The sequence below is a fragment of the Coenobita brevimanus genome, chromosome 29 (assembly GCF_032717465.1).
Source record: "Coenobita brevimanus isolate Jiangsu-jjx chromosome 29, ASM3271746v2, whole genome shotgun sequence".
NCBI lineage: Eukaryota > Metazoa > Arthropoda > Malacostraca > Decapoda > Coenobitidae > Coenobita > Coenobita brevimanus.
The window spans coordinates 37,624,302-37,644,078 of record NC_136982.1 but is presented as its reverse complement, the minus strand read 5'-3'; the positions used below and the strand labels follow the sequence as shown (position 1 = coordinate 37,644,078).

Here is a 19,777-nt window from a genome sequence, read left to right as displayed (position 1 = left end):
ATGATTTGGTGTTGATTGGAGAGACTGAAAGGGAGGCGGAAGAAAGATTTTGGAAGTGGAGAGATGGTATGGGACAAAAAGGCTTGAGAGTAACTGCAGATAAAACAAAGGTGATAGAATCAAGGCTGGTGGCGGTACTGTCAAAGAAGAGGGAGAGTGGCCATGTGCTATTTGCAACGAGGGCGTGGGACGTAATTCCATCTAGTGCAGTGTCTGTGATAAGTGGGTGCACAAGAGATGTAGTGGTATTAGAGGTACACTGCAAGATAATGCTGATTTCATATGTGCAGTGTGTCTGGGAGAGCATGTGGAGATCGTCAGGTGTGAAAGGACTGAATTTGTTGGTGAGTCTCTCGAGTGTGTGGAAAGGTTTTGTTGCTGAGAGACATGTCAAGTGCTGGAAGTGGGGCTGGAGCTCTGGGCTAGAGTGAGGAGTGGTTGGAAAAAGTTCAGGGAGCTATTGCCTCTCCTGACACCGAGAGGGCTCTCCCACCATGCTAAAGGATCTTTGTATGCGGCATGTGTTAGGAGTGTAATGCTGTATAATACTGAGACCTGGACAGTAAAGGATGAGGATATTTGCAGGTTCAAAAGTACAGAAACGACAATGATTATGTAGATGTGCATGCCTCACTGAGTGTGAGGCCTGGGGTGGCTTGGTTTATGATGGAAGATTTAAGAGGTAAGATGGGACTGGACTATATTGGTGTTGTGATGAGGGGTAGACTGAGGTGGTTTGGGCATGTGGTGAGGATGGGGGATGATAATTGGGTGAAGAAAGTGAGAAGTGTTACAGATAGGGGTAGGGTTGTGAGAGTTTGACCGAAAAAGACCTGAGATGAGGTCACTGAGTGTGAGCTCGGGGATACTGGACTGAATAGGGAAGCTGCTAGAGATTGACCAGCATGGAGAACCGCCATTAGGTGACCAAGCCTGGTGCATGCAAGCATGTTGGAGCCATTAAAAATCAAACAAAATGAAGCAAAACTTTTACAGAGACTTTTCAAATGTTGCAACAGGCTTATGGAGAGGACTGTTTGGGCTATACACAATGTCACACATGGTTTCAGCTGTTCAAATCAGGAAGAACATCCATTGAAAACAATCTCAAATCTGGAAGGTCTTCCACGTGAAGAGACAGGGGCGCCCCCAGGGGGACGCACCGGATGCCAGACAAGAAAGGGACCCCTGGGGCCCTGTTAGGGAAATCTCCTCAACCTTACTTAAGTAAACCTCATACTGAACAACAATAAATAATATAATCAAATATATTACCTAAACATATACCCGATCATCATTTAACCCCTTAACCGCGGTTGTCATTCCAGAATGACATTGCAAAAACTGGACCAAACCGCGGGTGTCATTCTGAAATGTTTGTGAATATTTTGAATACCGCGCATTTTTTCCGCGCGCCAATTGTTTCAAGGGAGAGTAGCTATTAAGTTCTTTCACTCCAGCCGATACCCACCTCCCTCCTCCCACCCCCCGGGCCCCCACCTCCCACCCCCCGGGCCCCCACCTCCCACCCCCCGGGCCCCCACCTCCCACCCCCCAGGCCCCCACCTCCCACCCCCCAGCCTCCACCCCCCACCCCTGCCCAAAGATGCATCAGTATCTGTCCAGCTTTGTGAGTGACAATGGCGCTGATGTGGCAGTGAAGTGCGGGCAATTACAGTGCCTTTTCCCTGCCTCATTGAACACAGAGTGGGTGTTTATCGTATGTGCAGTGTTCATATATGTCTATAGTATTATTATCAGAGTCTGGTTGTTATTTGGTAATGGTGTGTTGGGTGAAAAATAGTGATTTTAGATCGCTCACTTCTAATGGCACTGCCCGTCCAGTGATAGTCAACGAAATCATGAAACCTACATCATTACAAAGCTGAAGGTTAGTACTTTCTAATGGTATCTTATTTTTCGCTCTAGCTTTATTCTGTGCAGAGTTATAAAGGTTTAAAGTTTGTTTACATTTTGGCTGGAACCCCCACGGGGGGGGGGGGCGTCGGGTCAAAACAATGCCCACGGTTAAAGGGTTAAAGCATTTGATAACTTTATCATTAAGTAAGTAATGAAAGAACACACAATGTAATAGAGTACAGAAAATTAAATAGTTACCCCCGTCCTTACATTTGAGATGGTTTTCTTTACCATAATCTTGTTTTATACGAAGTCAAATGCTGTACAGTAATCCCTGTACTTTCCGGATGCCCACTTTCCAGACATCCCCACTTACCTTACCGGATATTGTGGGCCTGGACCTTTGGAACCCAAAAATGGCCAAAAAAGACAAAAAAATCCCCCCAAAATCCAAATTTTTTCCACCCGTAATTTGAAATTGCCACTCGGCACCGAACAGCTGTTACACCACAGACCCTCACCCCTTCCTTCCTCCCCACTCCCCCCTCAGGGTTCCCATTTGGTATTTTTCATTACCAAATGTGGGCCAATTTCATCATGAAATATTCGTTTGGTAATGAATCAGAGTAATGCATTACCAAACGGATTTTTCACATGTATGAGGATACAAAGGATGGAGATTGTGGATTGTCTGCTCTCTCTGATTAATCTGCTAACGTACATAGCGTGAAAATAATCAACATGCTGTTAATTATAAGAGTGATTACTTGTATTTCCACTTGTATATATAATTAGTGAAGAATAAATGTTAGCTTTACGAATTTGGTAATGAAGAGTTAAATTTGGTAATGAAAACTGAGGAGTTTGGTAATGTGGCCATTGCGATCTGGCAACTCTGTTTCCCCCTCACCAACACCCAAACAGTTATTGCCTAACATCGATCGCGAGTGGTAGCTTATCGTAATGGAAGCCAAACGTGCTCATTTTTTTGTGAATAAACAGTGAATAAACTGCAATACCTTGCCACTAGACCACACGGGAATTTACAGTGTTGTACCGTGTTAAGAAATTAAAATTTAGAGTGCAAAGGATTAACTATGCAGTGCTAACCTGACGGTTGAGACTGGCGGTTGAAACTGGCCTGATGCAGTTAACAATGTGCAGTGTTAAACAGTTATAACTCACAGTGCAAAGAATTACTGTAAGTGCAGCACAACACTGGATTATTGTACGTGCTTCAAGAGCATTTTCACCACTGCCAAAACCTTACAAAAGGCGGCCACAAACGTGCTGTAAGTACCCTGGCTGAGGTACAGTCACTTCTAATTCCTCATTCTTTGGTTCCTTTTCATTATATCATGCTTTATGACCATTATTGGTGTGAATTGGGTTTTAAATAGGTTTAAACAGGTGTTATGCATGTCCAGTAGGGAGCTATTTAGGTGGCTTTCAAAGTTAGGCTGGGTTAGGGTCAATAAGTACCAGTCCAGGAGGCAGGGGCCCACTATCCGGACGGAACCACTTTCTGGACATGCCTTTGGCTCTATTACATCGGATAGTGAAGGGATTACTGTATTTTGTTATCTCTTTGATATTTTGGATAATTGGTCACCTGAATGATTATTTGATAAAACAATGGTTTTATTACTGGTTATTATTGTAGATAAGAGACTCACAGGACAATCGATTATTATTATTATAATTTTATGACTTTCAAATGCTAGAGAACGTTCGTTGTTTACAATCGGAGAAGAAGCGAGGAAGGCGGTAATTTATTTCTTTGTTCTTTCCTTCAATTTTTCTTCATCCTTCTGCCTATGGGTGACTTTACACTCTCTCTTCTGTCTTTCTTTCCTTCATTCTTTCCTCTTCCTTCTGCCTTTGGGTGACGCTACAATGAGTGACAAGCCAAATGGTTTCCTGTACACCAGGAAACCATTTACTACACCGGGTGGTAATCATACAACCAAATTTTTGCACCTGGTGGTTTAGTGGGTAATTACGGCACTCCAGTTGGAATGAGCCAGTGAAGGTTTATATCCATGGGAAGGCTGGGGTTTATTGCTCACGTCATGCCACCCAGGGATGAGTGAGGCTGGTCACTCTCATCTTAAATGTCAGGACCAACTTGCCTAGCCCCGGGCTCCTATGCACTTAATGGGGCAACGTAGGATTGGATGATGAAAATGAATGAACAGGCCTATAACATGTTATATATTTCTTATGAATTTGTTTTTTGCATTTTTTTATTCCTGCAGCCTACATAAGAATCTACAGTTACATTTCTAGGTATTGAGGAATTGCAGCAGCTGTCAATTCAACCAATTCATTTGGCTAAGGGATGCATAACTTAAAAACCTAAGCCTGGAAGGATAGCGTGTTACTAAAGGTAGGGAAATACCACGGTAAAAGAAGATATGAATATTCTTTGAACATTAGGGATAACTGCCATTTTGGATTTTTGGTGCTACACTCTACATGCTCCACACGTATATTATGATCTAGACCGCCTAAGCCTATGTGTGTTCTTGGTATTAGAAAAAATAGTATTTTTGAATGACGACATCTGTAGAAGTTTTTCCTAGATAAAGATTTATGTCATAATTTGCTTCTCATATCATAGCCTATAGTTCATTATTCGTTGTTAGGTTAAATATGCTGTCCTATTCATCAGAATTTTCTAATAATTCAGTGTTCTAACTGAGAGAATCCTTCCAACCCTCACATAATTTTTAATGAAAATATTCCCACTTCCTCTAGTACTGATGATTTCAGTGTGACACCTAAATTTACCTCTATAGATAGCTTAATAATACCCTTTAAATTGATCAAAACTTAAAAAAAAAAAAAAAAAAAAAAAAGCTGAATAGCCTCGTTTTGCTCGCCACCTCCTATCCTAAAAACTGGGCCCCCTTACAACATGCGCGTCCACCACAAATACTTCTGTGGGCACCCCTGTCAAGAGATGATCGTCAGGTTGAGAAAGTGCAGGCTGTGATCAGCAAAAACTGTTGCCTGACTGTCCGTGAAGCTTCCAAAGAAGTAGGCATCTGTAAAAGTTCATGCCATATGATTTTAACCAGAAAACTGAAAATGCACTGTGACATCATGTTACCATTAAAAATGTGCCACATCTACTGACAGATGAGCAAAAGGTGAACTGTATCACAGTCAGTCAGTTGTTTGAATGTTCAAATGCTGATGAGAACTTTCTGAAAAATGTGATGAAATGTGGGTGTATGGCTATGATGTTGAAACAAAAAGGCAGTCATTATGGTAGGTTGGAACATCATCACCATGGAGGGGATGGGAAGCAAGTCAGAGTTGCTCAAATGTGATGTTAATTGTCTTTTTTTTTTTTTTTATTGGATGGGTATTGTTCATCATATGTTTGTTCCACATGGTCAGACAGTCAACACAGTTTTACTTGGACATCCTGAAGCATTTGAGGGAAGCAGCACAAAGGACGATGCCTAGCTGAGGCATGGACACACAAAACCTGGATCCTGCACCATGACAAAGTACCTGCTCATGCGTCACTCCTTATCCGTTACTTTATGGCCAAGCAAGAGATGACTATCATCCCTCAGCCATCCTACTCTCTGGATTTGGTCCCTGCGTTTTTTTTTTTTTTTTTTTTTTTTTCCAAAGTTGAAACCCACACTGAGAGGTCACCAATTTCAGACAAGAGATGTGACACAAGAAAATCTGCCAAGTACACTAGAACACACATGCACTCAAACACGTGTACCTTGATGGCTGAGTGATATGGTGTGATCATGCAGCTAGTGTTAGACTAAAGCTCAAAGTCATTGTTACACAGTGCTCGCATTGCGATCATGTTATGCCGGCTAGTTGGGGCACTATTTAAAAAGTTTGGATTCTTTTTAGACAGACCTAGTACTGTATATTGGTGAGAGTGGAGGATGAGTGTTTGGGAAAGTGAGAGGTGTATGTGCAGTTCAAGTAACATGAACGTGGTTCTGTCATGGCCATCCCCTGTTCAGGAGTTCCCAAAGGAGAGAAGAGCAAGGTATCACTGTTGAGATGAGACTTAGGAACCATTGTTTTTACAATAATTAAAAAAATTATAGTACCTGAAATTGTGTAATAAGATACCAATATCTATCTATCTATCTATCTATTGCCAGACGCCTCAATCCCGTTTGGGGTGGCCACAAACAAATCGCCTCCAAGTCGCCCTGTCCCCCGCCATTTCACTGCCCTGCTCCCAACTCACATCCCCCTCTCTCATATACCTCTCCACCCCATCCCTCCATCTCATCCTCGGCCTCCCCCTCCCTCTCTCCCCCTCCACCTCACTCATATACACTCTCTTCGTCAGTCTTTCACCCTCCATCCTCTCCACATGGCCAAACCACCTCAGCGTATTCCTCATAACGGTTCCTATCACATCCACATCCACACCACAACGTTCCTTTATATCCTCATTCGTCAGCCTGTCTCTCCACGTGACTCCACAGGCTCCTCTTAAATAACTCATTTCCACTGCTCTCACTCTTGACTTGTGTCCTTCCAACAATGTCCAAGCTTCACTTCCGTACGTTAGAGTTGGTATCACAATACTGTCATGTAGTAACTTTTTCACTTCCATGCTCACTTCCCTGTTTCTTATCACTGCTTTCAAGGAACCAGCAACCTTTCTTCCCTGCTGTACCCTGATATGAGCAAAAGATATAGCCTTGTTTTCTGTGGGTGTTACAGAACACATACACCAATGATTAGACAAAATTTTTCAAGAATGAAAACTCATCTACAAGGCTTCCACAGTCATACTTAAATTATGCAGTTCCCTACATACCCTTTGCTGTTGTTACAGTCATATTTAAATTCTGCAACTGAAACCCTTTGCTGTTGTTGTTCTAGCTGCTTAAGCTCAGCCTGTCAGGTCAAGCAGACTTGTCAGTCACTGGTAAGCAACTGTTTTTGTGGGTCTGTCCTACAGTTAAAGTACAGTATACCATGCAAGGATCCAGTGTCTTCATGTCGTAGACAATGTCTCAGCCAGAGTGGATTAGGGCCATTCCATGGTGAGGTGCTGCAGGGAAATATGAGGTTTGGCTTCCAGTTGAATGCCGTAGCAGCTTTACCCAAGCTGCATAGCACCACCATATGTAGGCTCCTTGACAGTGCCCAAAACCTATGTAAGGCCCCAAAATATCACCAGACATGAGAAGTGTCTTTACAGATGATCTAACAACAAATTTTATTATCCCCAAATGCACTTAAAACTAATGTATTTTGAGATGGTTTACTCATTTGTGAATAACGAAAATGGGACTGATTACGACAATATTCCAAAGCTCCTCAAAAGCCGCACTAAGGAGCTCGTTTACAAAAACGTGATCGGCATCAAGCAGCAGAGGGCACTACAGACACAGCAAATGATGAGACTGAAGGGTCAGAGCTATTCAGAGCTCCCATTGTCAACCTGCTCCAACATGCATTGACAGTGATGGACAAGGTTGTCATCCTCTTGGTAAAGAAAAGCCCAGATCTTAAAAGGAATGACATGCATGAGCATGATGCACTAAAAGTGGCATGTAGTTACCATGACATCTACAGGAAGAAAAATTAGTAAGTAAACAACTTTCGTGAGCTTCTTTAAGCTGAAGTTATAAGTAATGCCAGCTCCAGAAGAGAGGCTGCTATCACCTCAGTCACCCATATCCACTGCTACAGTCAAGTCAGTTAAGCAGATTGAACTGCACATGTTGTAGATGATGCCAAGTGCTTCCCTGATGTCATGGCCATCACAATGAGATCAAGCTTCACCATCTCCCAAATCAATAATCCAGGATCAGTGTCCCCTCAAACTATGCCAGACCAGCAAATCTATTTTAGTCTATGTGTAACACACAGCTAAAGCGTGAGTAAGTGAGCTAGTAGTCACCTGTCAACTGCTGTTCAACCTTGGGGTGAATAATGATAACCTCTTCTTTTATCATGACTTCACCATGTTTTAGGTTTGACAGCAATAATTTAGTGGCAGTTTGTGACATTTCAGGTGGCTATGAACTTTATTTATATTGGTTTTGAACTGGGGTTAGGTGACAGTATCCTCCAGAATGCCAACCCTCAGACATCCAGCAACATATTCTCATTGAACCTATGTTATACCATCTTCAGTTAACTATAAATCACTAACAGTCATGAATTGCAATCTAACACATGCTGCATACAAAGATCCCTTAGCACAGAGGGAGAACCCTCTCAATGTCTTGGGAGGCAACAGCTTCCAGAACTTCTTCCAACTACTCCTCACTTTAGCCACAAAGCTAGCTCCAGCCCCACCTCCAGCACATAACATGTCTCCCAAGTAACAAAACTCTTCCACACACATGAGAGACTCACCAGCAAGATCAGTCCTGTCAAGCCTGACAATCTCCCCATTCTCTCCCCGACACTTCACACATGAAATCAACAATATCTCGCAGTCTACCTCTAATACCCAATTATTACAAACACTAGACAAGATGGAATTACTTCCCATGCCCTTGTGGCAAACCGCATATGGCCACCCTCCATCTTCTTAGACAGTATCACCACCAACCCTAGACACCATTACCTCTGTTATATCTGCATATACTCTCAAGCCCTTGTGTCCCATACCATCTCTCCATTTCCTAAATCTTTCCTCTGTCTCCCTTTCTTTCTCTGCAATCAACACCAAATCATTGCCAAACAATTTCTGCCACGGGAGTCCATTTCTGAAGTCATGTGAGAGGGCTTCAAGCACCATGATAAACATTTAGGGGCTCAAGACTGACCCCTGCTACACATCAACATTCACAGAAAACTCACCACACAAATCTCCATTCACACTCACCTGGGTGTGGTCACCCACATACATTGCCATAACCACCCTAACAAGCCATTCCTCGATCCCAAGCTTTCTCATTGCCCACTTCACCACCTCCCTAGGGACTCTATCAAAGGCCTTCTCCAAATCAACAAAGTTCAGATCCCTTTTCTGTCCTATATATTTTTCCTGAAGCTGTCAAGCAATGAATCTGGCATCGGTAGTCCCTTCATCAGGCATAAAACCAAACTATATCACATCAATATTTACTCTTTTTTAACCATACTTTCTAGAACTCTCTCTATTACTTTCAATTTCCTTTATACATTTCTGAGAATGAGATAATTTGTAAGTAGGAATTTTGTCTGTCCTGTCTCCTAAGGTCTTGTTTTAAATTTAAAATAATGAAAGTTAATAGACTACCCAAAATGTAATGATTTATTGGCTAGAGTATACATGAATGCTTGTAGTTTTTTTTCGGTAACAGCTGTTTTGGTAATTAACCAACATCAAGCATGGCCGAAAATGTAAACAATGAGGGACTCGAATTCCAAGGATTTGATACAAATACCAATGTCATGGATCTGGTTAAAACATTAATTATGAGGATTAGTGAACTTGAAAAGAAAGTAGAGAATCTAGTGATAAAGGATGTGTCTGAAAATACGGATACTACCATACAGAGTCTGATCCAATCCAATGAAACAGCGAATGAAGAGATTAGAAATTTGAAGTGGGAAAATGTTGAATTGAGGAGGAAACTAGAAGAGAGTACTAATAAAACGGAGAAGGTGAGTAGTGTATTAGAAGAGCATAAGGCAAAGTGGGCACACGTAGAAGAAGAACAGAAAGAAGTGGTCAGCTTAAGAGAGATCATCCAGGAAGAAAGGGAAATGAACAAGAAAAAAATGGAAGAAAATGTAGTGAAAATACTGAAGAAAAAAGAGAAAATAGTGAGAGAAACTGTAGAAAGGAACAGATGTGTGGTAGTATTTGGAAACAGGGAAGAGGAAGAAAAGGTTAGGTTAGTAAGACTCGAGAGAGACACGAACCTGTTGAGAGGAATATTGGGCAAGATTGACCCCGAAGGAGACAAGTGAGTAAAAGAAATTGAGGAAGTAAGGAGGATAGGGCCTTATAAGAAAGGGGAAACAAGACCAATGAGAGTCAAGTTTACATCAGAAAGTGTAATAAATGAGATACTTAAAGTGACCTGGAAATTAAGCAAAGAGGTGGGGATGGAAAATATCATAATAAGAAAAGATCTGAATGAAGAAGAAAGAGAAGTTTTAAAATCAATAAAGGAAGAAGTAAAGGAAAAAAATGATAAGAGGACAGAGGAAGAATGTAATACTTTTTTTTGGAGAGTATTGGATACGAAAGTAAGGAAAGTGAAGGAAACTAAGGGGGATGGCTGTGAAAGATCAGAAGTTGAGGAAGTGGTACGGACAGAGAGTAGGAGAGAAGAGGGTATTAAAAATGTCAAAAATAATTTGAAGGTGATATATACTAATGTTGATGGTTTCATATCGACAAGGATCAAAATTAACGATTTCTTGAGAGAACATGAACCTGATGTCATGTGCTTTGTAGAGACCAAATTAAGAGAAGATATTGATGTTCATTTGGGAGATGGTAAATACAAACCGTGGAGAAAAGACAGAAAAGAAAAAAAGGGAGAAGGAGTTATGATAGCAGTGAAGAACAACATAAATGTAGATACTGTGGAAATGGGAGAAGGCAGGGCGGAAGTGATATATATGAAATTAGAAACTGGAGAGAATGTCAAGAGAGATATGGCGGTAGTGTATGTTCCCCCAAAGACGAGAGCATGGAAAGATGACGAATACCATGGGATGTTGTCAGATATGGCTAGCTATTTGCAAAAATTAATTGAGAAAAGCAATAATATAATTTTGGTGGGTGACTTTAACTGTAAAGAGGTGAACTGGGAGGAATGGTGCTCGGGAGGCGGCGAGGATTCGTGGGGCACTATGTTATTAAATATAATAATGAATAATGTGATAATGCAATGGGTCAAAGAAGAGACACAGTTTCGAGGTGAGGATACACCAGCAAGGTTAGATTTACTGTTCACCAAAGAACCCAATGTAATAGAATCATTAAAATATCTCTGTCCTTTAGGAAAAAGTGATCATGTGGTCACTGAGTTCCAGAAGTTAATAGGGAACGTCAAGCCAAGAGACGAGCTTCATAGACAGGGAAGATACAACTTTGGGAAAGCAAATTTTACAGGACTGAGAAACTTTTTTGAAAATGCGGAATGGAGAAAATTCAGAGAAACAAGAGAGATACAGAGGAAGTGGGATATCTTTCTAGACCTCTATAATTTGGGAGTGGAAAAATTTGTACCAAGAGTAAGAGGGAAAGAAAACAGGAAAAAGGAGTGGTTTAATGGAAGGTGTATGATAGCAAAAAAAAAGAGAGAGATAAGGCGTGGAACAATTGGAGAATGAGAGGTAACAACAGAACAAAGGAAGAACATAAAAGAACAAGAAATGAATACACAAGAATACGTAGAGAAGAAGAAAGGAATTTTGAAAAAGGTATAATAAACAAATGCAAGGATGAACCCAAACTGTTTGATAGATTTGTTAATGGCAAACTGAAACAAAAGGAAGGAATCACCAAACTGAAAGTAGAAGGAGAGGTCTTTAAGGATGCAGCAATGCAAGCAGAAATAATGAACAAACATTTCCAGTCAGTTTTCACTAAAGAAAAGGAGCTTGTGGAAGGGGAGGGAGTGATTAGAAATGTTCCGGTGATAAAAGATATAAAAGTGGAGGTACAGGAAGTGTATAAATTACTGGAAACTCAAGATGTAAGGAAAGCCCCAGGACCTGATGGAATTTCTAATTGGGTACTGAAGGAATGCAGAGAACAACTGGCGGATAAAATTCACAGTTTAATCGAATGCTCACTGGAAGAGGGAAAGTGCCACAAGAATGGAAGAGGGTAAATGTGGTACCAATTTACTAGGGAGGAAACAGGGAAGAACCCCTGAATTATAGACCAGTGTCTCTAACCAGCATGGTCGCAAAATTGTGTGAGAGAATCCTGAAAGACGGATGGATAAAATATCTAGAAGAGATGAATATTTTGGCTGAATGTCAGTTTGGATTCAGAAGTGGAAGGTCATGTGTTTCTAACTTGTTGAGCTTTTACTCAAGAGCGATTGACGTGGTACAGGAGAGAGATGGTTGGGTGGATTGTGTGTACTTGGATCTAACTTGTTGAGCTTTTACTCAAGAGCAATTGACGTGGTACAGGAGAGAGATGGTTGGGTGGATTGTGTGTACTTGGACTTAGAGAAGGCCTTTGACAAGGTACCTCATAAGAGACTAATGTGGAAACTAGAATATATAGGAGGACTGAAGGGGAAACTTCTGGAATGGATGAAAGACTTTTTGAGAGACAGACAAATGAGGACAGTAATAAAGGATAGGATGTCTGGATGGAGGGAAGTAACAAGTGGAGTCCCTCAAGGCTCGGTGCTAGGGCCAGTAATGTTCCTGATTTACGTAAATGATATGGTGGATGGAGTGAATAGTTATGCAAGTCTGTTTGCTGATGATGTAAAGATCTTCAGGAAGGTAGAGGTTGAGGAGGATTGTAAAATACTACAGGAGGATTTGGATAGGATACACAATTGGAACCAGATGTGGGAAATGAAATTTAATGTAAAGAAATGTAAAATATTGGAAATGGGTAAAAGTACCAGGAGGCCATCACTGAATTATTAGTTGGGTAATGAATTGATCACAAAAAGGAGAGAAGAGAAAGATTTGGGAGTGCTGGTCCAAGATAGTTTGTCACCAGAAAAGCACATTAACAAGATAGTTGGAGAGACTTATAAACTTTTGACTAACATAGAGTAGCATTTCATTATATGGATGAGGTGATGATGAAAAAATTGATAGTGGCCATGATCCGCCCCAGGTTAGAATATGCAGCGGTAGTGTGGTCCCCACACAAAAAGAAAGATATAAACAAGATTGAGAGAATACAAAGAACAGCAACCAAGATGGTCCCCAGTCCGACAGACCTGTCATACAGAGAGAGGCTGGAAAAACTGGATTTGCCTTCCTTAGAGGAATGGAGAAAGAGAGGAGACATGATTGCAGTGTTCAGGACCATGGTGGGAGTAGATAAAATTGACAAAGAAGATCTGTTTGTATGGGATAAGAGAGCAACAAGAGGACACGGAATGAAATTGAAAAAGTCAAGCTGCTTGAAGGATATCAAGAAATATAGCTTTCCTTATAGAAGTATAGACTTATGGAATAGCCTGGACAAAGAGATCGTCCAGTCTAAAAACTTAAACGAGTTTAAAGCTAAATTTGACTTATTGGGAAATAGCGACGGAAACCCACGAGCATAGTACATTCCGTGTATATCACAATTAGGTATATTAGGTAAATACTTAAATATTTGGAACGACTTAGACAAAGAGGTGGTGCATGAGAAAACATTCATGTGTGTAAAGGTAGACTTGATAAATGTGGATAAGGAGACAGGACAACACGAGCATTGCTCAATTCCTGTATACTACAAATAGGTAAATACAAATAGGTAAATACATAATTTAAACATAATTATCTCATAAGATAAGAAAAATGAATGGGATATGTTCTTCAATGCTGCAAGCATGCACATATATTTGGCTTTCATATCAAACAATTACGTGTACACTAGGCCTACTGTTTACTCCAAGCAACTGTATGAGAGAATATTAATCCATACACACAAATATGCACATAAACAAGCATGCAAACACGCCAAGTTGCCAACTAATCTTCTTGGAAGGCAACAGTAATATGCTCTCTACAGCAATGCAGTAAGCATGGCTAATCAGTGATGTTTTATGGCCTTTTTAAATCTCTCCAATACTTCAAGCTTCTTTCCCAAACTCAATGCTATCATCCTTTGTCTTCTGGGTGCAGTACTGCCTTTAGTTTCAGTAACTGGATGCTTACCAGGCATTATAAAAGTCTAGCCATATCGTACACCAAAACAAACAGTTGGAGCGGTGGAAGAGTCAACTTCATGTCCCAAGTTATTTTGAATAAATCTCGCAATTTAAGTGGATTTACCCCATTTACCACCTCATGTTGTTGAAAAAAAAAGTAAAGCCAACATGCATAAAACACGTGTTTACTGTACCAACCTGTGCTGGTGTGTCGGTGATCCTCTCACAGGGGATGGAGATCTGGACCTTGAAAATCTGTTGATAGGATACTCATCTGGTCGCAAATGCCGCCCATCTTCAGAAGCAAGAGACTCGCGACGAGAGGCTTGTTGTACCACCTCTGCTAGTTCAAGACCCACCTGAAACACCCACCGTATACCCTATTGTTAGTCAATGTATAACCACTTCAGAGTGCTCCTTCTTCAGCTGAATCTCTAAAATTATCCTGAGGTACTTATTTACATAAATTCCTGATGTGACACCCCTGTTTTCTATCTAAACAATTTTACACAGTGATTTTCTGAAATGGAAGATAATCTTTAGCTTTCTGCATACTGTACACTACTGCACAATTTATTTGCTTACTGTACCCAGTAAATTATGATTCAAGTGGATATTAACCTTGGTTAATTTGGATTTATATAGCTTCATCTTAATATTTTACTTTAAAGATAAAACCTATTAATATAACATACAAATCAGGATTTCTTATCCATGGTACATTAGCAGCTTCATGATTTGTCTATGAATATCCCAAGTGCTTCCATAAGTATAATACTCAAAATCACTCCTGATAATATGTAGCAACATCAGGTGAACCCCAAATTTTCACTTAAATATCAGAGCCTCTTACCTATTTTAAAGAAGGCTGTCAGTGTGTAGTAAAGATACCTAAAAAATGTTGCTAGTAATCTGAACACAATAGCATACTTGAAGCTATGTACAGTATATTTGCAGTCTCTACCTTCATAACTGACTTAAGCTCCGATGGCTGAAACTTTATAAGATCAAAAAAAGGGGTGTTGGAAAAGACAAAAAAAATTAAAATTGCATATAAGCACTGTGAATCAATGGCATGGTGAATATAACAAACATGAATGTTCCTGGTGATGGTGGCTTACTGTGAATCCAACAAAGTCTAGATAGTGTCCCTCCCTCCATCTACACCCACCGCAAATTGACTTAGGAACTACACACCCAGAATTGCTGTGGGAGAGTTTTCTGTCTTTCCTTTGTGTTTCCACCTCTACCAAGTGAATTATTTGGGCAAGAAGTAACTGACAACTCCTCTGGTGTTGGCAGGAGGTGGTGAAATACTCAGCACATCAGTGCTTGCCCAGAAGCGAGAGTGGGAGTATATGTTCCCATTGCTCTGAGCTTGCACCTCCCTCTTTTTTCGTATGCATTACTGTTTGTCCTGTTATTTTCCTAAAATCGAGTTCTCATGCCTGGAAAGTACTGCTCAAGGGATGAGAAGGTCCATATCATTGCATGGAGGCAGGATAATGTCCCTATCTACACGATTTGTGAACGTACTGGACGTGCAAAGTCGACCGTCATGAAGATTCTTGCTACAGTGCATGGCCTGCCACACTTCATGTCGTACCAGTGCACAGCCATGGCGATGGAAAGAAGAGGACAACTTCCAGAGTTACAGATATGCATCTGAAGAGGGAAGTAATCAAGAATCCTCGACTGACAGCAGCAGAATTGAAGAGAATGCATCCCCAGCCGTTACAAGATGTCTCAATTTGAACTATCCTACATCGCTTGCAAAAGAAGCTGGGTTTGCTAAGCTGCATCGCAGCCAAGAAACCACTTCTCACTGACCGCATGAAGAAGCAGTGCATTCAGTTTGCCAAGTAGTATGCACAATGGACATCGGATGATTGGAGAAAAGTTATATTTTCCGATGAAAGCACATTTCAAGTGTTCCAGGTGCATTCTGCCAAAGTTCATCGCCCTGCCTCCCGTAATCGATATGACCCTGCTTACACAGTGGTGACTGTTAAGTACCCACAATCAGTAATGGTATGGGGGTGTTTCTCAGGTGAAATGGGAAGGGGAGGCCTCTACTTTCTTCCTAAGAACTTGATGAATGGTGACCAGTACATTCTAGTTCTGAAAGATCATTTGTTAAACTTTTTTGCTATTCATGGGTGCAACTTTTTCATGCATGATTCAGCTCCATTAAGTCAAGAAAGGTGACAAAATGGCTTCAGGATAATCAGATTGAGGTCCTCGACTGGCCTGGCAACAGTCCGGATCTAAATCCGATAGGAAACTGCTGGTGAAAGATGAAGAAAATCATGGCAGAGAAGAAGACACCCAATCTGGACAACCTCAAGACTGAATGGACAAATGTTTGGTGCAAAGAAATATCCTTAGATTACTTTAGAGATCTAAGTGATTCCATGCCAAAATGCATTAGAGTGATCCTGAAAAACAAGGGAAACATGATTTCATATTAATGAATGGCATTTCATGAACAAACATTGTGATATACTATGATTTCCGTGTTTTTTAATACCTTGTGGAGGGAGGTCCTATGTCAATTTGCGGTAGCAAACTTAGCTGTGACCAAAATGAACACTGTCTGCTGGGAATGGGATGCTACAATAATAACAATCTTGAAGGAAGATAAAGTTTCCCCAAGTACACCACTGGGAAAAACTAAAGCTTTCAGACAGAAGCTTTTTATACTAATGTTCACGAAGAAGCATGGAAAAACCAAGTGTGTTTGATATATCAAGACAACATATACATCACCCGGAAAATACATAGAAATCAAATTTCTCCCTTAACTCCTAGACTTTGGATGATGTCCTTATTACTTCATTCTTGCTGCTACCAGATGATTTCATCCAGCTTAAGAATAGCTTCTTGTACTGAAGGGGTTTATTATGGGTATATCTAATGTCTCTAGTTCAAGATGACTAACCTAAGCTGAATAAAATTATTAGGAGGTGGCAAGAATAAAATAAAAAAGACATGCTTGTGCCCAATGGGTTAGGTTTCACAGACTATGACAGCCTCCATACTCAAGCACTACAGGAGAAGCTCTATGGTTTCATCATCCAGGCAGTCAGTTTAGAGTGCTCCCAACATTCATGCCTTACAGTCTCCATGGGGAGTCTCATTTTGTCTTTCATCAACATATGTACTCCCCTTACATAAGCTTGCTTAATCTCTGCCACTTCTGACATGCTCCTGTTCTCCTATGGTCTCAAGTGATAGAGTCAGAGTAGCCTTCGTCTCATGGAATCTAGACATTCATCAAGTCTAGACCTCTCCTCCCCTCCAGTGATGGTGATGTGATCATGAGTGAGCATTTTTTTCTTCTCACTGTAAAACCATCCAAGCAGACTTTGTACTCATTGCCTAAAACTGTCATGTACAAACTGGATAATACAAATCTATCATCAATAGAACTTTTTATAATAATGCATACTGTCCGCCAAGGCAGATCATCAATAGAGGGACATGATTAACTTTTACTATGTAACTATGTATGGCAAAGTAACCCACGAGTCTTACTCTGATATCAAACTCTTTACAAGGTGGAGTGCTCTTTTCTTGCAGCTCTTCACCCAACTTTGAATGGAGAAAGTTTAAAAACATCACTCAGCCTTAGCTATTCAAAGCTTATTAGCTACAATAATAGCCAAGTCCACTGACCTGTTTCGTTAGGCTAAATGTCCAGCTTAGTGGCACAGACTACCATTTACTTAGGAGTCCCTTCTCCACCTTTGTCAAGGGAACAGTCCATGAGCTCACCACACTGATATGTCACATGTTAAGCATTTATTGGTCTATCAAACTGGACATTCACTTGGCTACAGGGCAGTTCTTCATCTGTCTCACTGCAGGCATCAGTGATGGACAGACATCTGCAACTGAATTACCTCACCAGACCAATATACATCAATGATTACTGTAAGTCTACTGAGACTCTGCCAACTATTCCTACAGTTATATCACATGACCTATAGGATGTGTCAAAGGTTTCCCAGCTTTTTTGTGTTATACTAGTCCTTTTCCCTGGACTACATCATAGGCTATCAATCAGGGCATCTTCATGTATCTCTCAGGAGACAGTCCTCTTACAAACAGGCTTTCCCCTATCTGCAGACTAACCAGGGGCCCTCAGCTACAAATGTTCCTCCTCATTCTTCTCAGAAATAACCTATGCAACATGGTTCCTCAGAGGGAAAATATTCAACTAACATCAAGGAAGGAAAGGCCACACAATGATAGGCCATCAAGTCACCTCCTTGGTTAGTACTGCCCTAAATCTCCAACAAGTGAAATTTAGTCTCCTGGATAGGGGTCCCATGTGGCACTGGCTAATCAACAAGGGACCTCAATATGACCTGTCAGTGTTCATTATCCTAGTTTCCAACATTGGGGGTCCATATGAATAAAGTGGCAGTAGCTGTCATCATTATACCAGTGCTATGATACACAAAAATTCCCATTCTCCACCCTGTGTCCCTGTGACACGTGAGATTTGTTAAAGATTGTCTCATCTTCAACTTCTTTAATATGAACATGGGGATACCCTTAAGCTCAGTGCAAAGTAACCACATAAAAGGACATACACTTACATTTTCAACCAACACTAAGTTTTGTCATGATCAATCTATATGACAAAATCTGGTACATCTCCATTTACAAATGCTTTCCCTGTGGGGAAAAGTAAATTCCAGTTTGCAGTCACTTCTCTTGGACTGAATACAGAAGCATGTATAATTACCATATTGGTGTTGGTCATGGTGAAAAATTCATCTTATCCTGTGAAAAAATAACCCAAATCAACACCTGCATGGATACTTCTGACAGAAGATGGGGTATCATTCCTCAAAAGGTAACCTAGAATAGCACATGGGATATGATAGAGATTGGTTGATAGTGCCATGAAGCTCTAAGCAGCTGATATAGCTGAGTGAACTGGATATAGTCCAGAGGGATGCATATACTATGGACTGCATCATTTCCCGAGCACACAAAAAAGGCTGGTGTCCTTGAGGTCTGCTTTTCAGTGATTTTTGAGTGCCAGGAGATATAGAGATATAGTTTCTGTTATTTCTTCCAATTCAGCTTGAAAAGAAACCCTGGTGTAGATTTTTTTTTTTTTAATGCAAGAAAGAAGGAACACATGGCCAGGAACCCACAAAATTGTTCCCTTCAAGAAAATACAAAAACAAGATAACACAGAGCCAAATTCTAGATCCATTCATTTCGAGATGCCTGGATACACTACGTTTGAAAGACATATCATAGGCAGCAGGAAATACAGACTAAGGGAGATAGTTCCAGAGTTGACCTGTTGCATACATGAAAGACTGGAAGTAATGGGCAACTCTTGCAATAGAGAGCTGGACGGAAAAGGGATGAGTGTTTGTTGCTAGACGGGTGCTCCTGCCATAGTGGTGGAAGGAAGCAAGCAGACAGTTCAGAGGAGCAGTGACCATTAAACAGTTCAGAGAAGCAGTGACCATTAAACAGTTCAGAGAAGCAGTGACCATTGAAGTAGTGATAGAAAAGAGGTAAAGATGCAAAAGTGTGGCAAAGAGATAGAGGTTGAAGGAAGCCAGTAAGAGGGGGAGTGTTAATGAGACAGAAAGCCTTTGATTTGACCTTGTTGAGAAGAGCTGTATGTGGGGAGCCTCTCCACACATGAGAGTTGTACTCTACACAGGGGTGAATAAAACCCATGTATAAAGTCAACAACTGTGCAGGGGTAAAGAAGGCATGGAGTCAGCTTAGCACACCTAATCTCTTGGAAGCAGATTTGATGAGAGGTAATTACAATCCTTCCAAACTAAATCCCGAAAGAATGAAAGCCTAGGTATGTTTAAAGATAATGCAGGATTGAACTGGATATTGCCTAAAATTAGAGGATACTCCTGCAGAAGATTCTATCAGGTTGAAAGATGTAAGAAGTGGGTTTTTCATGCATTAAAAACAACAAGATTACATTTGCCCCAATCAGAGATATCAACCACATCAGACATTAGGTGTGCCATTGCCTCATCCCTTGTTTGTTGAAGTAACTGCTGAGATGGATGCTGCAGGAAGCAAATGGAAAGGTGAAGGGTGGA

General features: G+C 40.8%; 1 protein-coding gene across 1 annotated transcript in view; it reads right to left on the bottom strand.

Annotated features, from left to right (window-relative positions):
• The window catches only part of cac (calcium voltage-gated channel subunit cacophony), a 2,326,612-nt gene that overhangs the window by 19,707 nt on the left and 2,287,128 nt on the right, over window positions 1-19,777 (bottom strand). The window contains exon 47 of the mRNA XM_080268748.1: window positions 13,872-14,032. Coding sequence (XP_080124874.1) covers window positions 13,872-14,032 — 161 coding nt within the window. The remainder of the gene's footprint in view (window positions 1-13,871; window positions 14,033-19,777) is intronic.